The following is a 21,750-nucleotide window of genomic DNA, read 5'->3' as shown; positions in this document are numbered from 1 at the left end:
GTAACATTTTGTTGATGAGGCCTGGAAAAAATATTTGTTGCTTATGTTGTTTTGACTTGGATATCCTTGAGTATCATCAATATACATGTTCAATGTTTGTAAGGTTCTGTTGTAATTGTTTTGGATTGCTGTTAATTTTATGCCTGCTATTTTTTTTTACCAAATGACATTCATTTGACAATTTATTGTTTTGGGAGTGGCCATGGTTTAGGAACAAAGCATGAATATTTTGGCCTGATTTGCTTTTCTATTAACGTGCAAATGACAGCAACACTTTAAAAATACCTTTAGAACTGCTAGAACAGTAAAAATGAGTCGAAGCAAAAGGAAAATATTGTTCTTAAAAGATCTTCAGGAGAATGGATCTATGAAGAAAATGTGTAATGAGGAAAATGAAGCTCTTGACCTATTGCAAATGTAGAATGGTAGACAACATACATGAAGCTGAAATGGTCACAGAGCCACCACTATTTTAAATGACATCTCGCACCTTTATCAGACTTGTATGTTCTATCTGCCTTTGTAGCCATTCTGGTACATTAGTTTAGGAGGCCATTCACTAAGGAGTTGCTTACCATTTCCACAGTCACATACAAGGATATGTACCATGGTACTGGTCTATTCTCTTGAGTATAAAGGAGGTGATAACCAGGATGATGCATTATGCACGGTAAGTGAGTTCCTACATGACAGAAATACCCTTAGTGATGATTTTGTGCTCTCTAGTGTTAAAAATGAATTGCTACCATTCAATGAATTCTGTAAACTTGAGTCTGCTTTATGAAATTCAAAGGGGGAAAACTTATAGAACAGTTATATGTTTTTTTTAAAACCAGTGCTTTAATATATTTAACAGTGTGCTTGCTTCTTTGAGGATTTTTCCAGTTATCATCAGTAGGCATGCTTTCCCAACACACGTTCTTCTAGTTTAATGTTATTGAATGCTATTGTATTTTGCCAGTCATTTAGCTCAAGGCCTTCTGTTGTGTGCCTAAGATAAGAATTTTTGCAAGTTTTGCATTTTTTTTTCTTTGAAACATGTCAAGTTCATGCTGCATCATAAATGTCATGTTTTATTCAGCATTAATCCCAGCAAATTTAAAAGTCAATTGTGTTTGGAGAGGATAAAGCAGTTCTTGCATTCTATTATGACAAAAGAAATCGTTTTCAATATTTTGTGGTAATGATTATATACATATATATCTATATCTATATATTGTTTCTAATTTTATTGATGCAGGAAAACTTTTTTCCTCTTTGAAATGTAGGATTTTTGAGTTACATTCAGATCTACTGTTTCTTGTTTTTATAAGTATATATATTTATCTATATATACATAGTATGTATTTTGTATGTGATTTCTTTGACTGTCAGCGTTGAGCCAAGAAAGAATATCAAGCATTTCCTGTTTCTCTGCTTTCCTTGTTTTTTTTTGTTTTGTTTTTTAAATAAAAAAACTTCTTTTAAAAGCGTCTTAATGGGAATCCTGGCACTGTCTGTCTTCTCTGTTCTGCAGAAATGTTGAAGGAGTTGAACCAGCAACGCAGAGCGAAAGAGTTTACAGACCTGAAAATTATTGTTGAAGGCAAAGAGTTTGAAGTCCACCAAAATGTTCTAGCTTCCTGCAGCTTGTATTTCAAGGACCTGATTAAAAGGTTTGCCTTCCTTCCAGCTGTGATCTGGTCTGTTCTTTTGTAGGGCGCATTTGTGTCGCTTTTTTTCCTCCCCCTCTCTTTCAGGTTTAATGAAGATTTGACTCTCCTGTCACAGAGCCAGTAGCCATTCTTTCTACTTACTCTGAATGTATATCTTTTTTTAAAAAATGCAAACTCAGATTCTGTTTGTTGACACGTAACCCTCCCTGACTGTGTACAATTCCTGATCCTCACTAATCTGCACATGGATTTTGGCTGAAGGATAATGTCCCATCATGAAGCATTTACACTCATAAATGACACGAATCACAAAACACATCATTAGAATAGTTGTTAAAAGGGATGCTGTGAACTCTCCTTCAGGCGATGATAACCAATAAGTATATAGCTGAAAGACGCCAAGAATTACCAGGAGTTGAGTTATGTAGCATGTGGCCACCTGATATAAATATGGCTGTTGGAAGCCAAATGGTGAATCAAAAACAAGTAGCAGTGGATCTTTTCTTAAGAAAACATTGAACTCGGAAGTTTTAAAATGGGTTTGTGCAACCAAGATAGTGTTAAGCTTTAGAAAGCCCCAAATTCTATTTGTTTGATAGATTTTTTTCTTGAGTGGATAGTTTTGTTTAGTTTTGAGTCAGATACAGGGTCTGTATATTTCCTAAGAATTTGAGTCTGTATATTTCCTAAGAATTGTGTTTCCATCTTTGCATTTTTCTCCTTCTGTTTCTAGCCAATTGATTCTAAACATTGCATGATGGTCTTTTATTTTCCATTACATCTTGAGGGGTTTTTTTTTAAATTTCCATAGTTCATATTACCCACATAGAAATGATCATTACTGTTGTATTAGCAACATGGGAGTGGGGAACACCCATAAGAATAATTTTCATATTTCAGTCATCAGCAAATTAATGAGGCTGCTGACTTCTTTTTTTCTGCCTTGCAGTATTTTCCTGACCAAACTCTGAACCTGGACTGTGCTTTTAAAAAAATAACAAAATCAGGATTACAAGACATTATGCTTGCTTTCAAATTGTGCATTTAAATATTGCCAACTAACACAGTATCAGTGGTATTTTATTCCAGGATGGCATGTTTGCTGGTATCGCCTTTTCAGTGTGTTCCGTTTTCTTGCATAAAGCTTGTGTTTTTTCCTCTAATTGTGGCAATGTGATGCTTCTGTCGTATAATTGCTCAGACTGCCTTATCAATTATTCATAAAAAGTTGGCCCGATAGCATGTTCTCCCCCCAACCCCAATAAATCTAATGATAGCGAGCTTTAGCTGCTCTCTGTCTCTGCTCTCCAGTCTGCTCATTATCACTTACTAGTTAAGGCTACATTATATGCGTCTTGCAGAGATGAGATATGTATTCTATGGGGAGAGCGAATTGTAGGATCCATTTATAGAAACCCAGTAATTGACTGGCCATGCAGTGTCATTGAATTTAGCTGTGAAAGCTTGCTAGTTAAATCACCAGATAAGTCTGTTTCTGGAGAAAATCAGGGATGGCAATTATTTATTGCAGCTAGTTGTCAGATGGAGAGGAACTGTTAGTCTGATCACTTCTATCATAATTGTGTGGGTTTTTAAAGTCTAACTGGTCTTCTTTTAGAGTGTTGCCACAGAAATAGGGCTTGTTCGGTTTAAGAACTTTTCCTATCTCATCCCTAGGAATCTTATTTATATTTTATTCACTTCATCTATACCTCACCTTTTTTCCTCAATGGCTAACCAAAGCGGCTTCTTTGTTCTGTTCTCCTCCATCTTACCCTCACAACAGCCATGTAAAGTAGGTTAGGTTGAGAGTGCACAGTCACCCAACAAACTTCCAAGACAAGAGTAGGAATTTGTATCTGGGTCTACCAGATCCTAGTCCAACACTCAGGATAGTGCAGTTTATTATGTAAATTTATTATGGTATACAATGGCATCTGTAGTCAGAGAAAGCAGGATTAGCCAAATGGAAGATACAAATTGATTTTCACAGGGTCCATTTAATCCAGTACTTTGGTCAGTGATGGCTCTCCAAGGTCTCAGGCAGAACTTTCCCCTGCTATTTGAGATAGTTTAACTGGAGATGCCTGTCTGACTAATGGGACCTTTGTATATATTCTGCCATTGAGCTAGGCCCATTAACTTCACTGTATGCAGATGTCAATATATATGGTTGCAAAGGTACTTCTCATTTTTTCTAATTACCCACAAATAAGCATATTTCAGTTTAAAGATTTTCTGATCATTTGTATGTGTGTTTTATCTATGGTAGATTAGCAGTTAAAACCATAAACAGATCAGAGGATGATTTGGAGCTAATAAATGTAGAATGGAAAAGCAGCTCAGCACCCCTCTTCCACCACTTGAACAGTAGTTATTAGAATTAAACTGTACATTTTATCATCAAGCAGAGTCTTCCAATTCCATTCTGTCTGGTAATGCAGAGGAGAGACTCTTTCTGAAGAGACGCGCTGGGCAGGATAGGATCCACTTAAACCTTCCCTCCACATTCTTGCTCAGTACAAGGTTGGCACCAGTTAAGCTTGGTTCTGATCTTGGTGCTCAGCTGAGGCTGGAGAACAGACATCGAAACTGGTTGGATGGGGGGAATGTAGTGGGGTAGGCAAAGAATTAAGCACTATTTAAGCACTACTTAATTCCCCCCCACTGATTTCCCCCTTAGATAGCAGCCCATTCATTCTGTCCGTCTATCACAGCATGGGGACCTGAGTCCCCATATTGTTTTAACAAGGCTGAATAAACATTAGACTCAATCATTCATGAATGTAGACATTCTGAGATTGGAATGTATCTTAGATCATCATCAGTTTGCTGTATAGGTTCAGAGAAGGGCTGCTTCAGATCTTATTCAGTTTGAGCAAGAGGAAATTTTAGACTTTGATTAGGAGATATTGGCTGATTGCAGACCGGCACTTTGGGTCAACTCAGAGACACCTCTGAGATTGACCCAAAAAAACCTTCTGAACGGCAACATCTGCCATCCATCCGGATCCCATACTCACTCCATCCTGGAAGACAATCCACCCGGCTCAAAAAGGTATCACTGCAAAAGTGGTCCCTTTTTGCTAGGGCAGCTCCAAGGCGGCTCCCAGCCATCTGGAAGCCTGGAGACCACCTGAAGAGCGCCCTGGGAACCGCGAGCTGGATGCGTGAGCGTTCCAGACGCTCCCCAGCCGCCCAAGGCCCGCCCCTTTCCTTGAGCACCATCTGGAAGTTCCGGGTGCTCGGCTGTTATCAGAGTTCCTAGAACTATCAGAAATCTTTGTTTTTGCATCTCAGGGTCAATTCATTCAGCCTGTTTTTGGCCCTGTTTTCAGACCAAGTTGGCACTTTGCCACAAAATCAGTTTCAGTTTGTCAGTGGTATGTAAGCAGCTGAAAGGTGTACCAACAGTCCACTGTGAATTGAGGTTATTAGTTTGCTTCTGACCAATTCCACATGGATAGGTGGGGAATAATGTTCCTTCTAAGCTGTAGTCTTGTGAGCAAAAATCCTACTTTGTGAGCTACTAGCATTAAAGTTGTGAGCAAATGCATAAATTAGTGTGCTCTGTGGTCAGCCTTCCTGAGCTAAGACAAAAATATGTGAGCTGGAGGCTAAAAATCTGTGAGCTAGCTCACGCTAACCCAGCTTAGAGGGAACACTGGTTGGGAATGGATGTGGTAGAGGAGTATCAAATGACTTAGTAAACAAACTCCCCAAGTGTGTCAAGTAGATGAAGATCAGGCTGTACACAAGAATTCTAGCTCATGTATCCCAGAATCCTGACATGCCCTTCAAATTTGAAATCCTCAGCTTTAGAAAATAACCTGAACTGAAGTATGTCCAAATTAAGTCTCCAAATGGTCAGGGTTTGGTTTGGTTTTGTAATGGTTTCATTTAATTGTAATGGTTTCATTTGAAACTGTCGAGGACTTTTACCTATGCATTTGGCCAGCTTTATTCAAGTTTCAAATCAGCTTTAAGTGTCTACAATTTCATAGTAATGGAATGTCTAATTCCAAGTCTCTTCATATTTAGGTACTAGTGTACAATTTCAGTGGCAAACTAAATGGAAAAAATCCTAATGTTGAGGCCCTTGAATACTGGCATCTACTCCTGAAATGCCAGAAAAAGCTTAGTATTGGCTTGGACCTGATTAGGGCAGTGGTGGAGAACTACCAGTTTAAAAGGGAGGGGAGGTAGTTTTGTTGCCCTTGTGGTCTAATTTGTGAGTTTGCAGGCTATGTCTTCTATCTGTGCCATCTCTAAGAGTAATTCACTCTGCCTCTGCCCTGCTGTGGGCCTTTTTGGCTGTGGCCTCAGTCAGGGGAACAGCCTTCCTGTGCATGTTAATGAAGTTCCCATTTTGTTGATTTTTAGGAAGTTTTGCAAAGCTGTATTCTGTAGGAGGGCATTTTGAGGAGGATCAGGCTGTTTAGGCAACAGTTTGGAATTTACCTGGGTTAGATCCATTTTTAAAAAAATTTAAGGCTAATTTCTCTCTCTCTCTCTTTTTACTGTATTGTATTTTAATTGCTCTGGTGAGGTAGAAATATTTTACTACATAAGTAAAGCACACATGCAAGGAGATTAGAAGTGAATGTGTTTGAGTCTTTTGGCTGGGGGCGGGACTGCGTCCCTTGGCTTATTTGTTTTATCCATGAAAGCATGTGGAATCTGTGCCTTGGGGCATTTCTTCTTGATTGAGTTTCAGTGTGTGGGAAAAACAAAGACAGGAATAATTGCAAACTCTCTAATCCAAATTCTCCTTTTGATTCCACAGTTGCCAATCTACCAAAAGCCCACTGACAGTAAAGACTCACAACTGTAAAGGGAAGAGAATTCACTGCGATGGGTGTTTTTATCATGCCACTTATCAGTATTACTGTAGCTTTGTGGCACCTTTAAGATGAAGCCAGATAAAATATTCATAATGGCACACATAGATAGACACTGGTGATGCAATCTTTCCCATTCAAAAAAAACAGAGTGTGTTATTCAGTTGTGACCCAAGACACTCTCCCCATCCAGAGAAATACCATCAGTAGTCTCTGTTAAACCATTTATAAAATCTAGATGATCTGGTGACTTGATGGAAAGAACATAGTGTGCTATTCTGTATAGCTCTAGGGGAAAGAGGTGCAAAGAATGCTTCAGATGTCTTTTCTTCTACCAAATTCAGTGAATTATTATTATGGAAAATATTTCTGTACTCTTACAGGTGGCTTCCTTTTGGAAGGGACCTGTACTTTGTGTTGTTAACCAGTGGCACATATCCCACCTTAACATTTTAGCTGGCTGTTAAGTTTGACATTGTGCAGCAGCCAGACTCCTGGAAAACATGTTTTCATGGAGTACAAAATTCATGGGAAGTTGGAGTGAGTTAGAAGTTCCAAAAATAATTAGGTTTTTCCTGTGCAGGGCAAAGGGATGGATTTTTTTTTTTCTTGGACCTGCCCTGCTATGTGTTGGCAGTTTAGGACTGAAATCCATACAAATATTCAGATTCTTTTTAGAAATTGAGAACTAGAATCCCAATGCAATCCACCCTGGATTATCCATTCCACCTCTCAGAGAAGTCCTCATATATGCAAGAAGTCTGTATGCATACTGGAGTCCCTGCATGCGCAAGGTATGGTTGAATCAGGACACCCTTTTATACATCTCGTGATCGAGAGGGCACATTCTGCTCAGATGCCTCTTTAGTAGCAAGCAACAACAAAAAAATTTGTTGCCTAGACAATGAAAACAACTGATCTAATATCTTCACAATAGAACCTTATGCCGAGATGCTGTCTTGATTATTTTAATTAGTTGCTTTGTACATCCAGTCAATTAAAAACAAAGCTTCTAATTGAGTAGAATAAAATCTTAGTTGGTTGACATTCCTGGCAGCAATTACTAGATTTGTCAGATTGACACTGAATATTGACTCCAGAGTGACAGAGGGAACAATTTGACCTGCTCAGCAGACAAAATCTCGCAAGTCAAAAGAGACAGGGCCATTCTGAAAACTCATATGTGCTACAAGTCAACCAGACATCTGTTTCAAAAGTACTACAGCTATGGGTGTAGAATTGGTTCTTTCCCTTTTTGATGGAATTTATCCAAGAAATGAAAACATGAAATGACAGACTGATTACTGTTCTTGCTTTTGCCAAACAGGTGTGAGCTGCACTACTGTCACACAGAATGATTTGTGCAACCTACCTATATTTTCCTAGGAATGCTGGGAAATAAGAAGTTCCATATAAGATAAACATATAAATAGAGAGTGATAGTAAAAATGATCAAAGGCTACTTTCTGATAGGTTTTAAAATGTCTTCAGAAGAAGAGATTGGATTTATACCCCTCTCTTCACTTGAAGTCTGAGTGGTTTACAATCTCCTTTCCCTTCCTTTCCCAACAACAGATACCCTGTGAGGTAGGTGGGACTGACATAGCTCATTGAGAATCACTTTTGAGAGAACAGCTCTGAGAGAACTGTGACTGACCCAAGGTTACCCAGCAGCTGCAGGTGGAGGAGTGAGAAATCAAACCTGGTACTTCAGATTGGAATCCACTGCTCTTAACCACTATGCCAAACTGGCTCTCAGGCCTGTGCTTCACTGAAGATAGTTCAGATCATCAGAGGTCCCATGATTTTAGTTCCTACATGACAGTCAGGGATTCCTCACATGCCTCTCCTCATCTCTGCTCCTGTAAATTCAGTTGTCTAGAATGTAATCTGAAAGGTTTTAACACATTTCTGTGCTAGGTTGGTAGGGTTACTTGCCCTCTTCACTTCCTCACACACAGTATTTTCCTCCCCCCCCCCTCTTTCTTGCTGAGCAGCCCCTATATCAGTTTTCTTCTCATTTGTTTGTCTATGGCTGTCCCACCCATTCACACACACACATGTATACAGAGAGAGAGAGAGATGGTGGCTCAGCCCAGGGAACTGAGGGAAGAGACAAAATCACTTTCTGATATTCAGCTTCTGAACTGGCACACAAGAGGCTTTTGAAAATTAAAAATAGACAAAATGTTTTATTCAACTTAGAGGCGAAAAGGTCAGGTGGAATCAGGTAGGCTACATGAGGTGAACTAATATTAAACTAAGGTAACTTTGTAATCACACTAACTCCATATAACTTGTTGCCGACACGTATTTCGGCAATTCAAAAAGGTCCTTTAAAATTTTGAGGAGAGAAGCTTTCTTGGAAGGTGGACTCTATGGCATTATACCCATCATCTCTTCAAACCCCACCCCCTCAGACTCTACCCCAAAAATCCCCAGATATTTCCTATAGGTTATGGGCATTTCTTTCTGGTTTCTTTCAGTTCTCATCTGTCTTACATCTTTTGTACATTCTGAGGTTTTATCTTCTTTTCCTTGTTTTGAACATGTGTCACTTTTGTTCTTCTCAGACTACTGACTTCCTTATGTTCACCATGTTCCCTTCAAATGTCTATCTTTTTATTTATAAGTTCTTATGTTCTATTGGTTCTATTTATATTTGTTTCTTTCTTGTGTCACTTCCTGACTCCTTTGTAACATTTATGGTGTATAACTATTTTTTAAAACCAGGGGCTTTTTGCTCTTTTGCTCTATTTCTCTCATGTTTATCGGTCTACTTATATGGAATGTTCTCCTCCCCACCATTCATGGGGTCTCTTGTTCCAAAGTTGTTTAAAAATTCCCTCTTTCGCCTTTGCCTCCTTCTATACCCTTATTGTTTGTCTTTTGGACTGGAAACTTGCAGGTAGGTTGTCATTATTACACAGAGAGAGGCTGAATGTCAGCAGGTAGATCCTATGATCCAATCTGCTGATGGCGCCTTTTCATAAAATTTGGCACTTTTCCATGCACTAAATGCTGAACAATTTTTTTCATTTACTGTTGCAGTCACAATAATACAGAAGCATGTATTCTGTGAAAGTGAATGACTTGCCTAAGTGAGCTTGGCTGAAGCTCTACAGTGAGGTCTCCAACATCCATCCTGACATACAGTCTGACCTGTAGCCCAAGATCAGATCTTGGAAGCTAAGCAGGGTTGGCCCTGGCTAGTATTTGGATGGGAGATCTCCAAGGAATACCAGGGGCATGATACAGATGCAGGCAATGGCAATCCACCTCTGAACATCTCTTGCCTTAAAACAAGTTAGCTCACCACCTAGTGGTGCATAACTGCAAAAAAATCTTAGGATCTCCTGGCTATACTACACACACTACATTATTATTGTTATTGTTATTATTATTATCATCATCATCCTGACATACTGGTTCTTGGTTTGTTTATGGGTGTGGCTAACTGTGTGTTCCTCCTACCCCACTGAAAGCATCATTACAGTCACCCTGGAAGTTCTAGCTACTGGTATATGGCTTTTCATCAATAAAAGACAGGGTTCGTTTCCTTGAATGCCACACAACTGTTCTTTAACCCTGTTTTAACAATGTTTTCTGTATCTAGAGCTCCCTCCATCTGATTCTGTTTTGCTGTATGTTGTGTTTCCCCCTCTCCATCACATACCCAGCATGAACTATGTTTATGCTGCTACAAACTATAAACACAAAGCCAGTAGGGTCCCATGAATGGTCTGGAAGGACCAGAAGTAACAGCATTGCTGAAGTTAAGCAGGTTTGGATCCTTGGAACTTCAAGACCCTTGGGAACCCCTGTAAAAGTAGGGTGCAATAATTTTTTTAGAGAAAAAGTATCCATGCAACAATTTGAAAGTGGTTTGTGCCTTGGCAAGTAATAGGGAAAACAACAACACTTAGACAATATATCCGTGCAACAAAGAGCCCATAAATTGAGCCAGTTAACTGAACAAATAGTTAACTATGCTCCAGTGTCTGGAGATTTACATAAATCTAGAGCAAGAAAACACTTCTATACATTTTGCCACATTTGACTGAAACACATCGTATAACACCAGCTGTGTATTAGACTCTTGTTTTACGATAATGCAGTAAATGTGATTAAGGGAGATCAGGCCTGAATGAAGTAGAGGAAGCCTTCAGTGTCTGTAGAGAAAAACAACACTCTCTCTCCCAACATGTTTTGTATTTGGTCTTCTGCAGTCCTTAGATTCTTGGGAGCATTTTATCTGTTTTAATTTTTATGTAATTATACAGCCAACTGGACCATTGTGTAAGTGTAGTAGGCAAGCTGGCTTCTTGTAATGTTTGAGCCAAGGCTGGCTTGATTTGTTTGTTCCTCCAGAAAAACAGACATTCAGGGAGCTCACTCTATCCTAAGACTTCGGAGGGGAGGGCAACAGGTCAAGGAACATAGTCTTCCAAAGACAGCTGGCTCATTCCCTGGTGCTTGTTTAAGCCAGACTCTTGACACTTACTTCCTCCCCAAAAGATCTGTGTTTCAATATGTCAGCTGTGTGGCTATAGCATTATGCTTGCCTTCTGAAAGTAAGCTCATCCCAGCTGACTTTAATATTAATATTTAATTATTTGCTGTTTTATCTAATGCATTTCCATACTCCATGAGGGGGTGCTGTTCCACATCCATAGATATTGGGATGGTGGAAAGTGTCATCAAGTCACAACTGACTTATGGCAATCTCGTGAAGTTTTCAAGATAAGAGACTTTGGCTGTTTCTACACTTGGCAGAAGATCCTCTTAATACACATTTAAAATGCTCATCTATATTGCATACCACCATCACTTTTGTCTTGCTTTGCATTATCTTAAGTCATCTATACTCATTTTCTTGAATTGGCACCAAAAGCAGTTTCACCCTGGAGTTGCTCCTCACTTTACAAGAGTATTTTTGAACAGAAGTTTTTTGCAGGTGGATTCATAAAATTAGAATTAACCCTGAATGTAGAAACACCCATTCAGATGTAGTTTGCCATTGTCTGCTTCCATGTCATGACCCTGGTATTCCTTGGAAAACTTGCATCCAATACTGAGATTTGACAAGGTTGAGCTAGCCTGAGCTATCCAGGTCAGAGGCTTACACATTATGAAAATCACAATCTGTAAATCACTGTAGACGGAATGATTTGTAGGTCTACAGCAACGCTTACCATAAACCATAAAAATAACACATTTATAGTGAGCAACCTAAATGTCAAATATGAATGGTGTTGCTGGCATATCAGAAAATTACCACTGTTGTTTCTGCTGGCTTAGTTCTTGCAGCATCTCTTATTCTGTCTTCTCATCTAGTTGTCTTTGATGTGGTTTTGAGTATGGGTGAGAATATGGAATGTGTTGAGTTTGCTCCAGTTAAATAAAAGTCTCTTGGTGGCTGAACAGTCATGAACTTTGGCCAAAAGAGTCACCATCCCTGTATGTTAGACCAGATATCCCATATGCCTAGTGCCATGGAGTCCAAAGCTGAACCCCATGGATCTCCAGGGCTGCTCTATACAAGTAACCAAACCTCTTGTTTATTTTAGTAAAATATTGTGAAGTTTTATTTTAATTGCATTCTACAGGCAACACAATGGTCTAAAGTCAAACAGCAGAAAAACAAGAAAACTAGCTTAACTAACTCATTTTCAGAACTTGCACAAACCTTAAGGCCAAGAATCAAAGGCCACAGCTGACATGTTTTCTACATTGCTGTCTATTGAAGGATGAGCATATCATAGCCTAGGCTTTCAGTCCATGAGAATCCAGGCTAGCCTTCTTTTCCAGGTTCTTTGCTCAATTATAGTTTTTTCTAGCTAAGCAGCATCAAGTAATGATAACATCCAATCAGTGCATAGTCTTGCTGGAACCATCTAGAAAATTACCTCATCACTCTTGACCTCCTCTCTCCAGTCCTGAGAACTGCAGGTTCTCTTGAGAAGCCAATTACCACTTTCCATCTCTGATCTTGAAGATGATAAGGTCTGTGTAGGCTGAGAGGCCAATTAGTAACACCTGCAGGATGGAACCAGCCCACATTACCATTCACATTAACCCTTGAGGGGAAAAACAGGTGCTTTGCCTCACACCCAGGTGAAGAAGAAAATCCACAACTTAGAAGAGGCTAAGTAATTGGATTTTGTGCCTGAATGTGTAAGATTTATGAGACAAATTCTTGAAGCTATTACTATACATAGCACTTTATAACATGCTTTTACCAGGCCTTTTTTAAAAAACAACAACAACCAAAGTATATAGAAATAGAAATAGCAACCGACATTTATTTTGAAAATTGTGCCCATAATGTAATTCTAAAAGAGTAATAATACTGCATTTTTTAAAAAAAAATCTATTATAATTGGACATTTATGCCTTATGGCGTTCATATTACAATGATGCTGCTGTTGAAGGGTCCTCATTTACTTGACTGATTACTTTGCAGCTGTAGCTACTTCACTAAATTATATGTGCTTTGCATATAATAGTTCTGTGCAGCGGAAATCCATCACTTTGCATGTGACACAGCTGCCTTTGTATGTATCCCATGAGTTGTAAAGTGTTATAAAGAATTGTAAATAAAGCTCATAGGGATGGGATGTAATTTTCTGTGGATGTGTTCCAGGCTGTGAGTATGCTGAGATGGAACCCTATTTCTTGGCTTGTTTACACCATTATAAACAGCCCAAGTGGAGTTTGAAAACTAATAATTTGGAGGATAAAGTCACAGGGTGGGCAGTTCAAGTGTCACTTGTTTCTGTTATTCCTCTGAGTTGATCCTTCCCTCTTGGCCTAAATTGGGTAGCCTTCAGTTAGATGCCTTCTAATGAGGACTCGAACCAAAACACACAGACACATAGAACCCTCACGAGGACTGCAGCTCCTATTTTTGCCACTCAAAACAATTTGACGAAAATGGAGGGGGGGGAGCAGAAGTAGAGTTTCATCTCAACAGCTTCATCTGACTTCCCGCCACCACTCCCACCCAGATCTGGGATTTTCTATATCTGTCAGATCCAAATAAAACAGCTAGAGAAGGAAAACAGTTTATTGTATTATATTAAATCTAAGTTTAAAAACAAAAAACACCTCCTTGTCTTTTTCTTTCCAGGAAGCCAAGCCAATGGGATCAACATGTCACTGATTCATTCAGGGGTGGGTAGAGTAGGAGCTGAGATATTGAATTAGCAGGTGTGGGCTTAAACCACAGGAACAAGGATTGTCTCCTGAGTGCAGACTAGCTATACAGTATAGCTATGCAGTGTATGTATGTGAGTAGCCGTACAGTGCCTCTAGTATATTAAAGGAGCACAGGAGCAACAGCAGGATCAAAGGAGGATTGTACAGAGGACCTTGACTTTGAGGTGACATGAAAACCTTGTAATAGAGAATTAGATGCTGACCAGAATGACTCAGATGATCGTCAGAAGTGTTTTGCTCAGGGATGGAATTCTAGCAGGAGCTCCTTTGCATATTAGGCCACACACCCTGATGTAGCCAGTCCTCCAAGTGTTTACAAAAAAGAGCCTTCTAAGCCTTTGGAGGATTGGCTACATCAGGGGGTGTGTCCTAATATGCAAAGGAGCTCCTGCTAGAATTCCACCCCTGATTTTGCTCATAATCAAAATGGCTGAAAGGAAAGTTGATATGTCCTGTGATTTCTGTTCTGAAATGTTGAGGCAAACGGTCTGGTTGTACTCATAGTTTGGGCTTCTAAGTGACCTTTGGCCTAACTGATTATGGCCAGTTAAAAACACCCTTGGAAACCAGGCAGGGAAAGCTTCGGCAAGTTGAGAAAGACTTGGTTCCTTTCAGTTTGCTAACACTCTACAGATAATTGACAAGCTTGTAAAAATGTTTGTGGACTAGTCATTTTAGTTGACTTGTTTGGCAAGGCCACTGTACTTGATGTTTTGAATAAAAGTGAAATGTCAGGCGACCACAGCAGAAGCCAAAAAAATATCCATTAAATGAATAGTAAAGTGCCAAGATATATGAGCCCTGACCTGAGCAGTCCATGACTAGCCCAGCCTTGTCAGATCTCAAAAACTAGGCAGAGTCAGCCTGGTTAATACTTGGATGGGAGACCACCAGGGAAGTCCACGGCCACTACACAGAGGCAGGCAATGACAAACCACCTCTGTTTGTGTCTTGCCTTAAAAACCCTGCGGGGTCACCATAAATCAGCTGTGACATGATGAAACTTCCCAACACCACCCAACTGTCTGGATGAAACGTGGACAAATGACTAGAGAGAGAAAGAAACCTGTCATTGTTGGTACTCATCTTCTTTGTGAAGGTATCTCTTCAATGCAGAGGTCTCAACTACAACCCTGTAAATTTTGGGGTTTTGAACACAAACTAATTCCAGGCAGTTCAGCAGCATATTGAGTGCCAGTTGGTATAAACCAGTAGTGTCAGAATCTGATAGATGGAGATTCTTGTTTACAGCAATTTGAACTAAAAGAGCTTTAAAATGTAAAATCAGAACCTCACTTTTCAACTAGCAGTTTGGCCAAGCCAGAGTAATTTGTAGTTTGATTCTTTGGTTTTATTTAAAAGTCCTGTTTTTGAGGTTACCCATGTGTGACTGCCCTGCTGTGCTTCACAGGTATAAGATACCTCTTGTGGCACAGGACAAAGCTAAGAAGCAGTACTTCATTATGGGGCTTTTCTGTAACACACTTAATGTTGTTCACAATTCTTCAGCACAGATGGCTTTATTTTGAACATCCTGAGTTTGTTTTGACATGTTAATGTAACTCTTGCATGCAACTAGATAGCAGACAGCTGTCTAAAACTTGTATAGGTAGGTTTTCCATATGTAATGCAAATCTAAGTAAGAATATGGCCAGTCTTCAAAAGACTATCAGTCATTTAATCAATCCAAATAAATATGATGAGCAGGTTTAGTGGGCCCTTGTAGCTTAACCATGGCAAAAATATCCCTGTCAAAAACTCCTATTAGAGGCAGTGGTGGAAGATCCTGTCCATAAGTTGATGAATCCACCACTCCTCATTGTAAAAACCGCTTCCATCGGATTTTGAATGTGACCTTAATCTTGAGAAGACTTTGTTATATTGAACTATAATTCTGTTTCAGAGCAAGGTGTCTTTGATGTGATATTTTTGTGAGGAAGTGTTGTGTTTGCATCTGCGTACGTGTGCACACAACAGAGAAAACTGACCTTTTGTAGTGACACAGAATACAGATCTACTGCTGTCAGTCATTAAAACATAGCTTTGTGTCTGTTTAAGGTCTCTAAAGCAATTTCAGGCATATATTAATGTCAAGAATTTAGGAGTTGTTTGCAAATATACTTTGATAAATCCTTATCTAAATTGTCTTCTTCTGTGTTTTTGTCTTCTCTTTCCCTCTGAAACATTTTGTTCTTTTATCTTCAAATTAGTTGATAAGAGGACAAAGGAGAAAGAACCTGTTTTCTGCTTTACGGATTAGGCTAACAAATGACCCTTGCTTTGCACTAGAACATTCTCTTGCATATTTGTCTCCCTTCTCCATCAAAATCAAAACAGGAGCACACTAAGTGGACAGGCCCTATCCAAGTGCATTTGTTTTTAGTTCAATTGATTGTGCTCAAAGTTATTTAAAAAGTTGTTCTTCATGTAGCCCCCAGAGCAGAAAATATAGTTCCACCTTGCTTATCTCTTGACTGGTAGGGAAGCCAGATGTCCATCCATCACCTGACTGTAGAGACTTTGAGCTTTGCGGTTCTAAAAGAATTCTCCAACAACCGTATAAAAATAAAACTGTTAAAAAAGCTCTCCTAGCTTGTTTCAGCACTGACCTAAACAAACTCCATTGCTGTTTAGCCCCTGATAAATCTTGAGACTTATTTTAAAGCACTTCCTTATTTTAATGAGCTTATCTATCAGGCTGTACCAGACTTTTTTTGCTGCAGCCTGCCTTCAAGATTGCCCAACTGATAAAGCTGAAGACTAAAATTGTTTATTATTACACATTATTCTTCTAGAAGCAAAACTTTCTTTTTCCCATGGGTTGTTGGGGAAATTATTGATTTCCTGCCACAGAGTGGAATGTTTGACCTTTCTAATGTGAGCAGTGATTACAAGGCCAATAAATGACATCATTCTATTTAAACTTTTAGGGCAAAGAACAAAACTGGTCAGCTTGTTTGCATTTAAATGTCCACTGACTTCTAAAACATTCATGAGCTACCGGTTCAGAGACATGGAGAACCCAAAGTTCAGATTTGGAGAGAGTCTTACACTATTCATACCCTTTAATATAGTCAGCTAACATTCATTTGTTACACATTGTGGTGTCCACTCATTTGGTATAGGAGTCTATTCAAATATATAAACGTAAAGCAGGGGTCCTCAAACTTTTTAAATAGGGGGCCAGTTCACTGTCCCTCAGACTTTTGGAGGGCTGGACTATAGTAAAAACAAAAACTGTCTGTTGTGGTGGCTGCCTTTACTGTACAAGGACGTGGGCCGTCAGTTCTCCGTCTTCTGCATCTCTCTCCCTTTCCAACACCACACACCCCGGCCTGGGAACTCACCTCACCTCGGTATCGCCTCACACTCTGTCTCCGCCGCCTCAGCCCAATGCCGGAAGTGTGCATTGCTAACGCGAGTTTAGGTCGAACGTCACTTCCGGTCTGATTTTGCCATAACCCAGCAGGCCGCATAAACGTCCTCAGCGGGCCGCATCTGGCCCGTGGGCCATAGTTTGAGGACCCCTGACATAAAGGCTTTTAAAGTCCTCTCCTGCATTCCTTGTATAGATTTTGGAGATTTAGGGGCTAGAACAAATAACATGATTTTGTCTGAAACAGGCAAGATCAAACAGTTGCTGCAGAGGGCCAACTAACAGGGTGTAGAAGCTAAGGCCTCATCTAATGTTGCCTCTGAGTACCAAAATTCAGAGGTTTAGTGCCTCTAAATTTGGAGGCTCCCTTTAGTAACCATTGATGGACCACTCATTTGTGGATATGCCTAAGCCCTGTTTAAAGCCATCTGTGCTCCTGGCCATCATTACACTCATTGGCAACAAATTCCACAATTCAATTGCTCATTAAGTAAATAACTGCTTCAATTTGTCTTGAATCTGTTGCCCATCAACTTCATTGAGTGCCCCGAGTTCTAGTATTATGAATACCTTTCAACAGTCATTTATTATTTTTTTTTAAAAAAAATTAGAAATCTTTTATCTTCCTTCCACCAAAAACAGACTTGTAGGCTGCTAACAGACAGGTATTGTTGGGGTGAATGGGAGGCGTCCCAAATTGGGCCGGCTCAAAGAGAGCTGTCCCAAAGCCTCCACATGCTCACCAGTGAGGCGGCTGCATCCGTCCACAAGGTGGCCAAGAGCCTCCAGACGGGGAGTCTCCTCAGAAGCCGGACTCCTCTTTCTGTCCCCCTAATGGGTCAAGTGCTCTGGTTGGTTACTTGGCGACTACACACAGCCAAGTCGCCTCACTTGCACTCTGCCCCATCCATACCAGGAGGAGGCAACTAATGGTCAGCTCAAATATTTGCTACCACTTTGGACATGGTATCTTTTTGAGCTGCTCTCAGGAGCCTGGAGGTCGGAGTGAGTATGGGATGGGGACGGGCAGCAGACTTTGGGTACTTTGAGTCAGCCCAAAGTATTGATCTGTTAGCAGCCATAGATTCTTTCCCCCTAGAGGGATTTTGCCCTTTTAAACATTCCTGTTCTGGCCAGTGGAAGTATAATCATGAGTTCTCCCTTTTTTGGCTACTAGTGGGATTTGTAAAAACTGAGTGGCAGCTCCAGCTGTCATGAGCAATATGTTTTTTAAGGGCTAGAGGCCGTCTTTGTTTCCCAGCCTTCCTACTAGGAAGCAGGAATTTTCCCCCAAGTCACACTTCCTCCAACGAAAGCAATATTTGCTGTAAAAAATGTACTTTCCCAGGAACAGCAGTTTGACTTTTTGAAACTGTGCTGTGCTTGAAACCCAAGTTTTAGTTAAAAGAAGGTACCAAGATCCTCTTCTGTTCTGATGTACAGGGTCATAATGGGATGTAGGGAATCATCTGCATCACCTGTAAGGGAAGAAAAACAGGAGTTGCATTTGCAGTACAGTGAAATGAACCTCCAGGAAGATGATGGATTTGATCCAGCCAAGTTTTCTGCTGTGAAAAAGAACAGAGGGTCCCCTTTGACTGTCAGAGTAAGAGATTATGCTGGAGGATCATGGGACCTGCATGGACAAAAGCCATGAGAGATAGGGCTCACATGGAAACTAAGTTCTGTTGAGCTAAGGAGAAGAGGGAAACTAAGTTCTGTAGAGCGAATGGGGACCATTCTCCTCTCTTCCATTTGATCCTCATAACAACCCTAGGATATAGTTTTGAGAGAGGAGTGAGTGGCTCACCCAGCGAGCTCCCATGTTGCTCATAACAGGAGAACATGCCTTACAATGGATTCCTTTGAGGTCCAATGAGCAGGCTGTGCCATATATTAAATGAAGACATCCCCAATGCTCTAGTTGCATGTATGTCATCAAGAATACTCTCAGTTAATTTGCCTTCAATGTAATTCCACTTTCAGGCTATGGGGTAACCTGCCTGTAACACTGGGTTGAATCCCTCCATGCAATACAGTTCAGTTTGCACAAGACATTACTGAAGAGCTACTGTATGTTCAAGCATAGATTTTTCTTTTCCAATTAGTGTTACTCTGTAGAAAAGGCAAAAGAAGCTATTTGATGCAGTCATTACAGTCTAGTCTGGAGGTGCGATACACTTTGATCAGAGAAGGCGGACATTGGTTATGCTGAAATATATATCTTGTGCTGTAGTAGAAATGCCAGATGAGATGCAGTTGCATTAACTTAGCACAAGGGATCCTTGCAGTGACTTCCTTGTGCTTTCTGTGGGAACTAACCCACCATATTTCTTCAGTCATGGTAGTTTGTCTATCTAGACAAAGGGAGGGGCTCAGTGATCTGTTTTGCATGCAGAAAGTCCCTGGTTCAATTCCTGGCATCTCCCGGTAAAACGACAGGGCAGTAGGTGACATAGAAGACCATTGCCTGACTCTGGAGAGCTGCCGCTAGTTTGAGTAGACAGTACTTGGGCCCTGTGGCCTGATTAAGTATAAGGCAGATTCATGTGTCTTCCCATGACTTCTCTGCTTCTTTGAAAATTCATTGTTTATCTCTTAGGAGCCATATGAACCAATAGTCCAACTACTTCTAGTCTCCTTAAGATCTTGCAAACCAGTTTCTTAGTATGGATGTCATACTTACTTTGTGTGTGTTTTTTGTTATTTTATTCACTGAGCCAGGCTCTTTCAGAGTACTTATTCAGATCCAAGTGATACATTTAAACCATACCCATGATCTGTATGCAGCATGACTATCCCAGTGGCAGCCACTTGCCAATATCAAACTGTCACAGGAGAAGAAAAGGATACAATTTTCTTTTCCATTTCTGGCGGGTCGTGTAACATCAATAATCTCTGCTGGGTATTATGCTCTCCATAAGAGGCTTTTGTGATTGATTAAACACCTTAGCTTTGTTTTGGTGTTTAATCAATTGCAGCAGCCGTTTATAGCTCCATGTATTACAAAGGAGAAGAGATTATCACTTAATTATTCCGAGGAACAATAACTGGGTGGAATTACTTCTAACACTGGTGTTTTCTAAATTCTAATGGTGGCTAAAGCTGCTAGCAGCTTTCTCACTAAAAAAAAAAAATGAGTCTTGTGGCCCACCTTAAAAACTAACAGAATTTCATTCCAGCACAAGTTTTCATAAACTAAACCCACTTCTCCAGAACAAACATGTGGGGGAAGTCTGTGAGGCCCTGAGCAGACTAGCCTGAGCTCATAAGATCTTGGAAGCTAATTAGAGTCAGCCCTTGTTAGTATTTGGATGGGAATTCAGGGTTGCTATGCAGAGGCAGGTAATGGCAAACTACCTCAGAATACCTCCTGCCTTGATAGGGTTGCCAAGTGTTGGAAAATACCTGGGGACTTTAGGAGTGGATCTGGGAGAGGGCGGGGTTTGGGGAGGGGCCTCAGCATGGTACAAGAGTCCACCCTTCAAAGCAGCCATTTTCTCCCCAAGAGCTGATGTCTGCCAGTTGGAGATCAATTGTAAAAGCAGATCTCCAGACCACACCTGGAGGCTGGCAAGCCTATGAAAACTGTACAGGGTCACCATAGGTATTGACAAACCACCTCTGAATACCTCCTGCCCTGAAAACCTTACAGGGTCATGTAAGTCATTTGCAACTTGATGGCCAAAACCAAAAGTCCCATGAGAATTCATGCTGGAGGAAATTTTGTTAGCCTTTAAGGTGCCACAAGACTTCTGCTTATTGCCAAGGAAAGTTTTTACCCATTTGCTTCTGTTTGCTTCTGTTGGCATCAAAGGCAATAAGGTTAGCCATCTGTAGGGTTTTATTAGCCCAGAAAATCTGGATAGAATCAGAGGACAGTTGTCTAAAGAGTAACACTACACAGTATACAGATAGGCCAGTTTGATGTCAGTATGCATACACTTGTTCAGTTCACAAAATATGATATAGCTCTTAGAATGAAAATTTTATCATTATAAAACCAGGTAAGAGCCAAGAACCATCAAAGATGGAGCTTTGCTAAGTAGTTGAAATTAATAGGAATAATTATGACACATTAGGCACGTACATAAGCTTTGACAGAGTTAACGGCTTAAGAAGGCTCCGTAAATCATAACTATCATCCTTCCATTTAAGGGAGTGAAAAGGGCTTCACGCTTAATGCATTTTCTATCGTTGTTTTGCTTCAGGAGACAGGGACAAAAATGCAGGGGGAACTGAGAGACAGGAGATCAGAAATTGTATTTCTGCCAGAAGGTCCATCTTTCTGTCTTCTCTGTTGTCATCTGGTCCCATACCTAAAAGGAGATAAGCTGGTAAAAGTGGCTTGGCAACATAGACCTTGAGGCTGTGTTGCAACATACCATGCTTCTCTTCCAGGCTGCCTTGGTCATTCATGACCCATTATTACAAATGGTTTACAGGCACATATGGAAGTCTGGTGCTAATTCTGACATGGGTTTCAGTGGTGAACCGGGCTGGTGGCTCTAACCATTTCAAAGCCGTTTGCTTCCCTATGCTAACTGTCTTTCCTCCCCTTTTCTTGATGTTACCAAATGCATTTTTTTTTGTTTTTTGTCTTTCAGGTATAACCCCACTTTTAGTGTTTTGCAGCTATCCCATGTGCCAGCACTTA

General features: G+C 40.3%; 1 protein-coding gene across 1 annotated transcript in view; it reads left to right on the top strand.

Annotated features, from left to right (window-relative positions):
- The window catches only part of KLHL29 (kelch like family member 29), a 713,901-nt gene that overhangs the window by 538,131 nt on the left and 154,020 nt on the right, over positions 1-21,750 (top strand). Inside the window, exon 6 of the mRNA XM_060233441.1 lies at positions 1,517-1,655. Within this exon, the coding sequence (XP_060089424.1) occupies positions 1,517-1,655 (139 nt within the window). The remainder of the gene's footprint in view (positions 1-1,516; positions 1,656-21,750) is intronic.

This window comes from Heteronotia binoei, chromosome 1 (assembly GCF_032191835.1).
Source record: "Heteronotia binoei isolate CCM8104 ecotype False Entrance Well chromosome 1, APGP_CSIRO_Hbin_v1, whole genome shotgun sequence".
In the NCBI taxonomy this organism is placed as follows: domain Eukaryota; kingdom Metazoa; phylum Chordata; class Lepidosauria; order Squamata; family Gekkonidae; genus Heteronotia; species Heteronotia binoei.
Note: the sequence above shows the minus strand (reverse complement) of the source record. Positions and strands in the feature narration are given on the sequence as shown.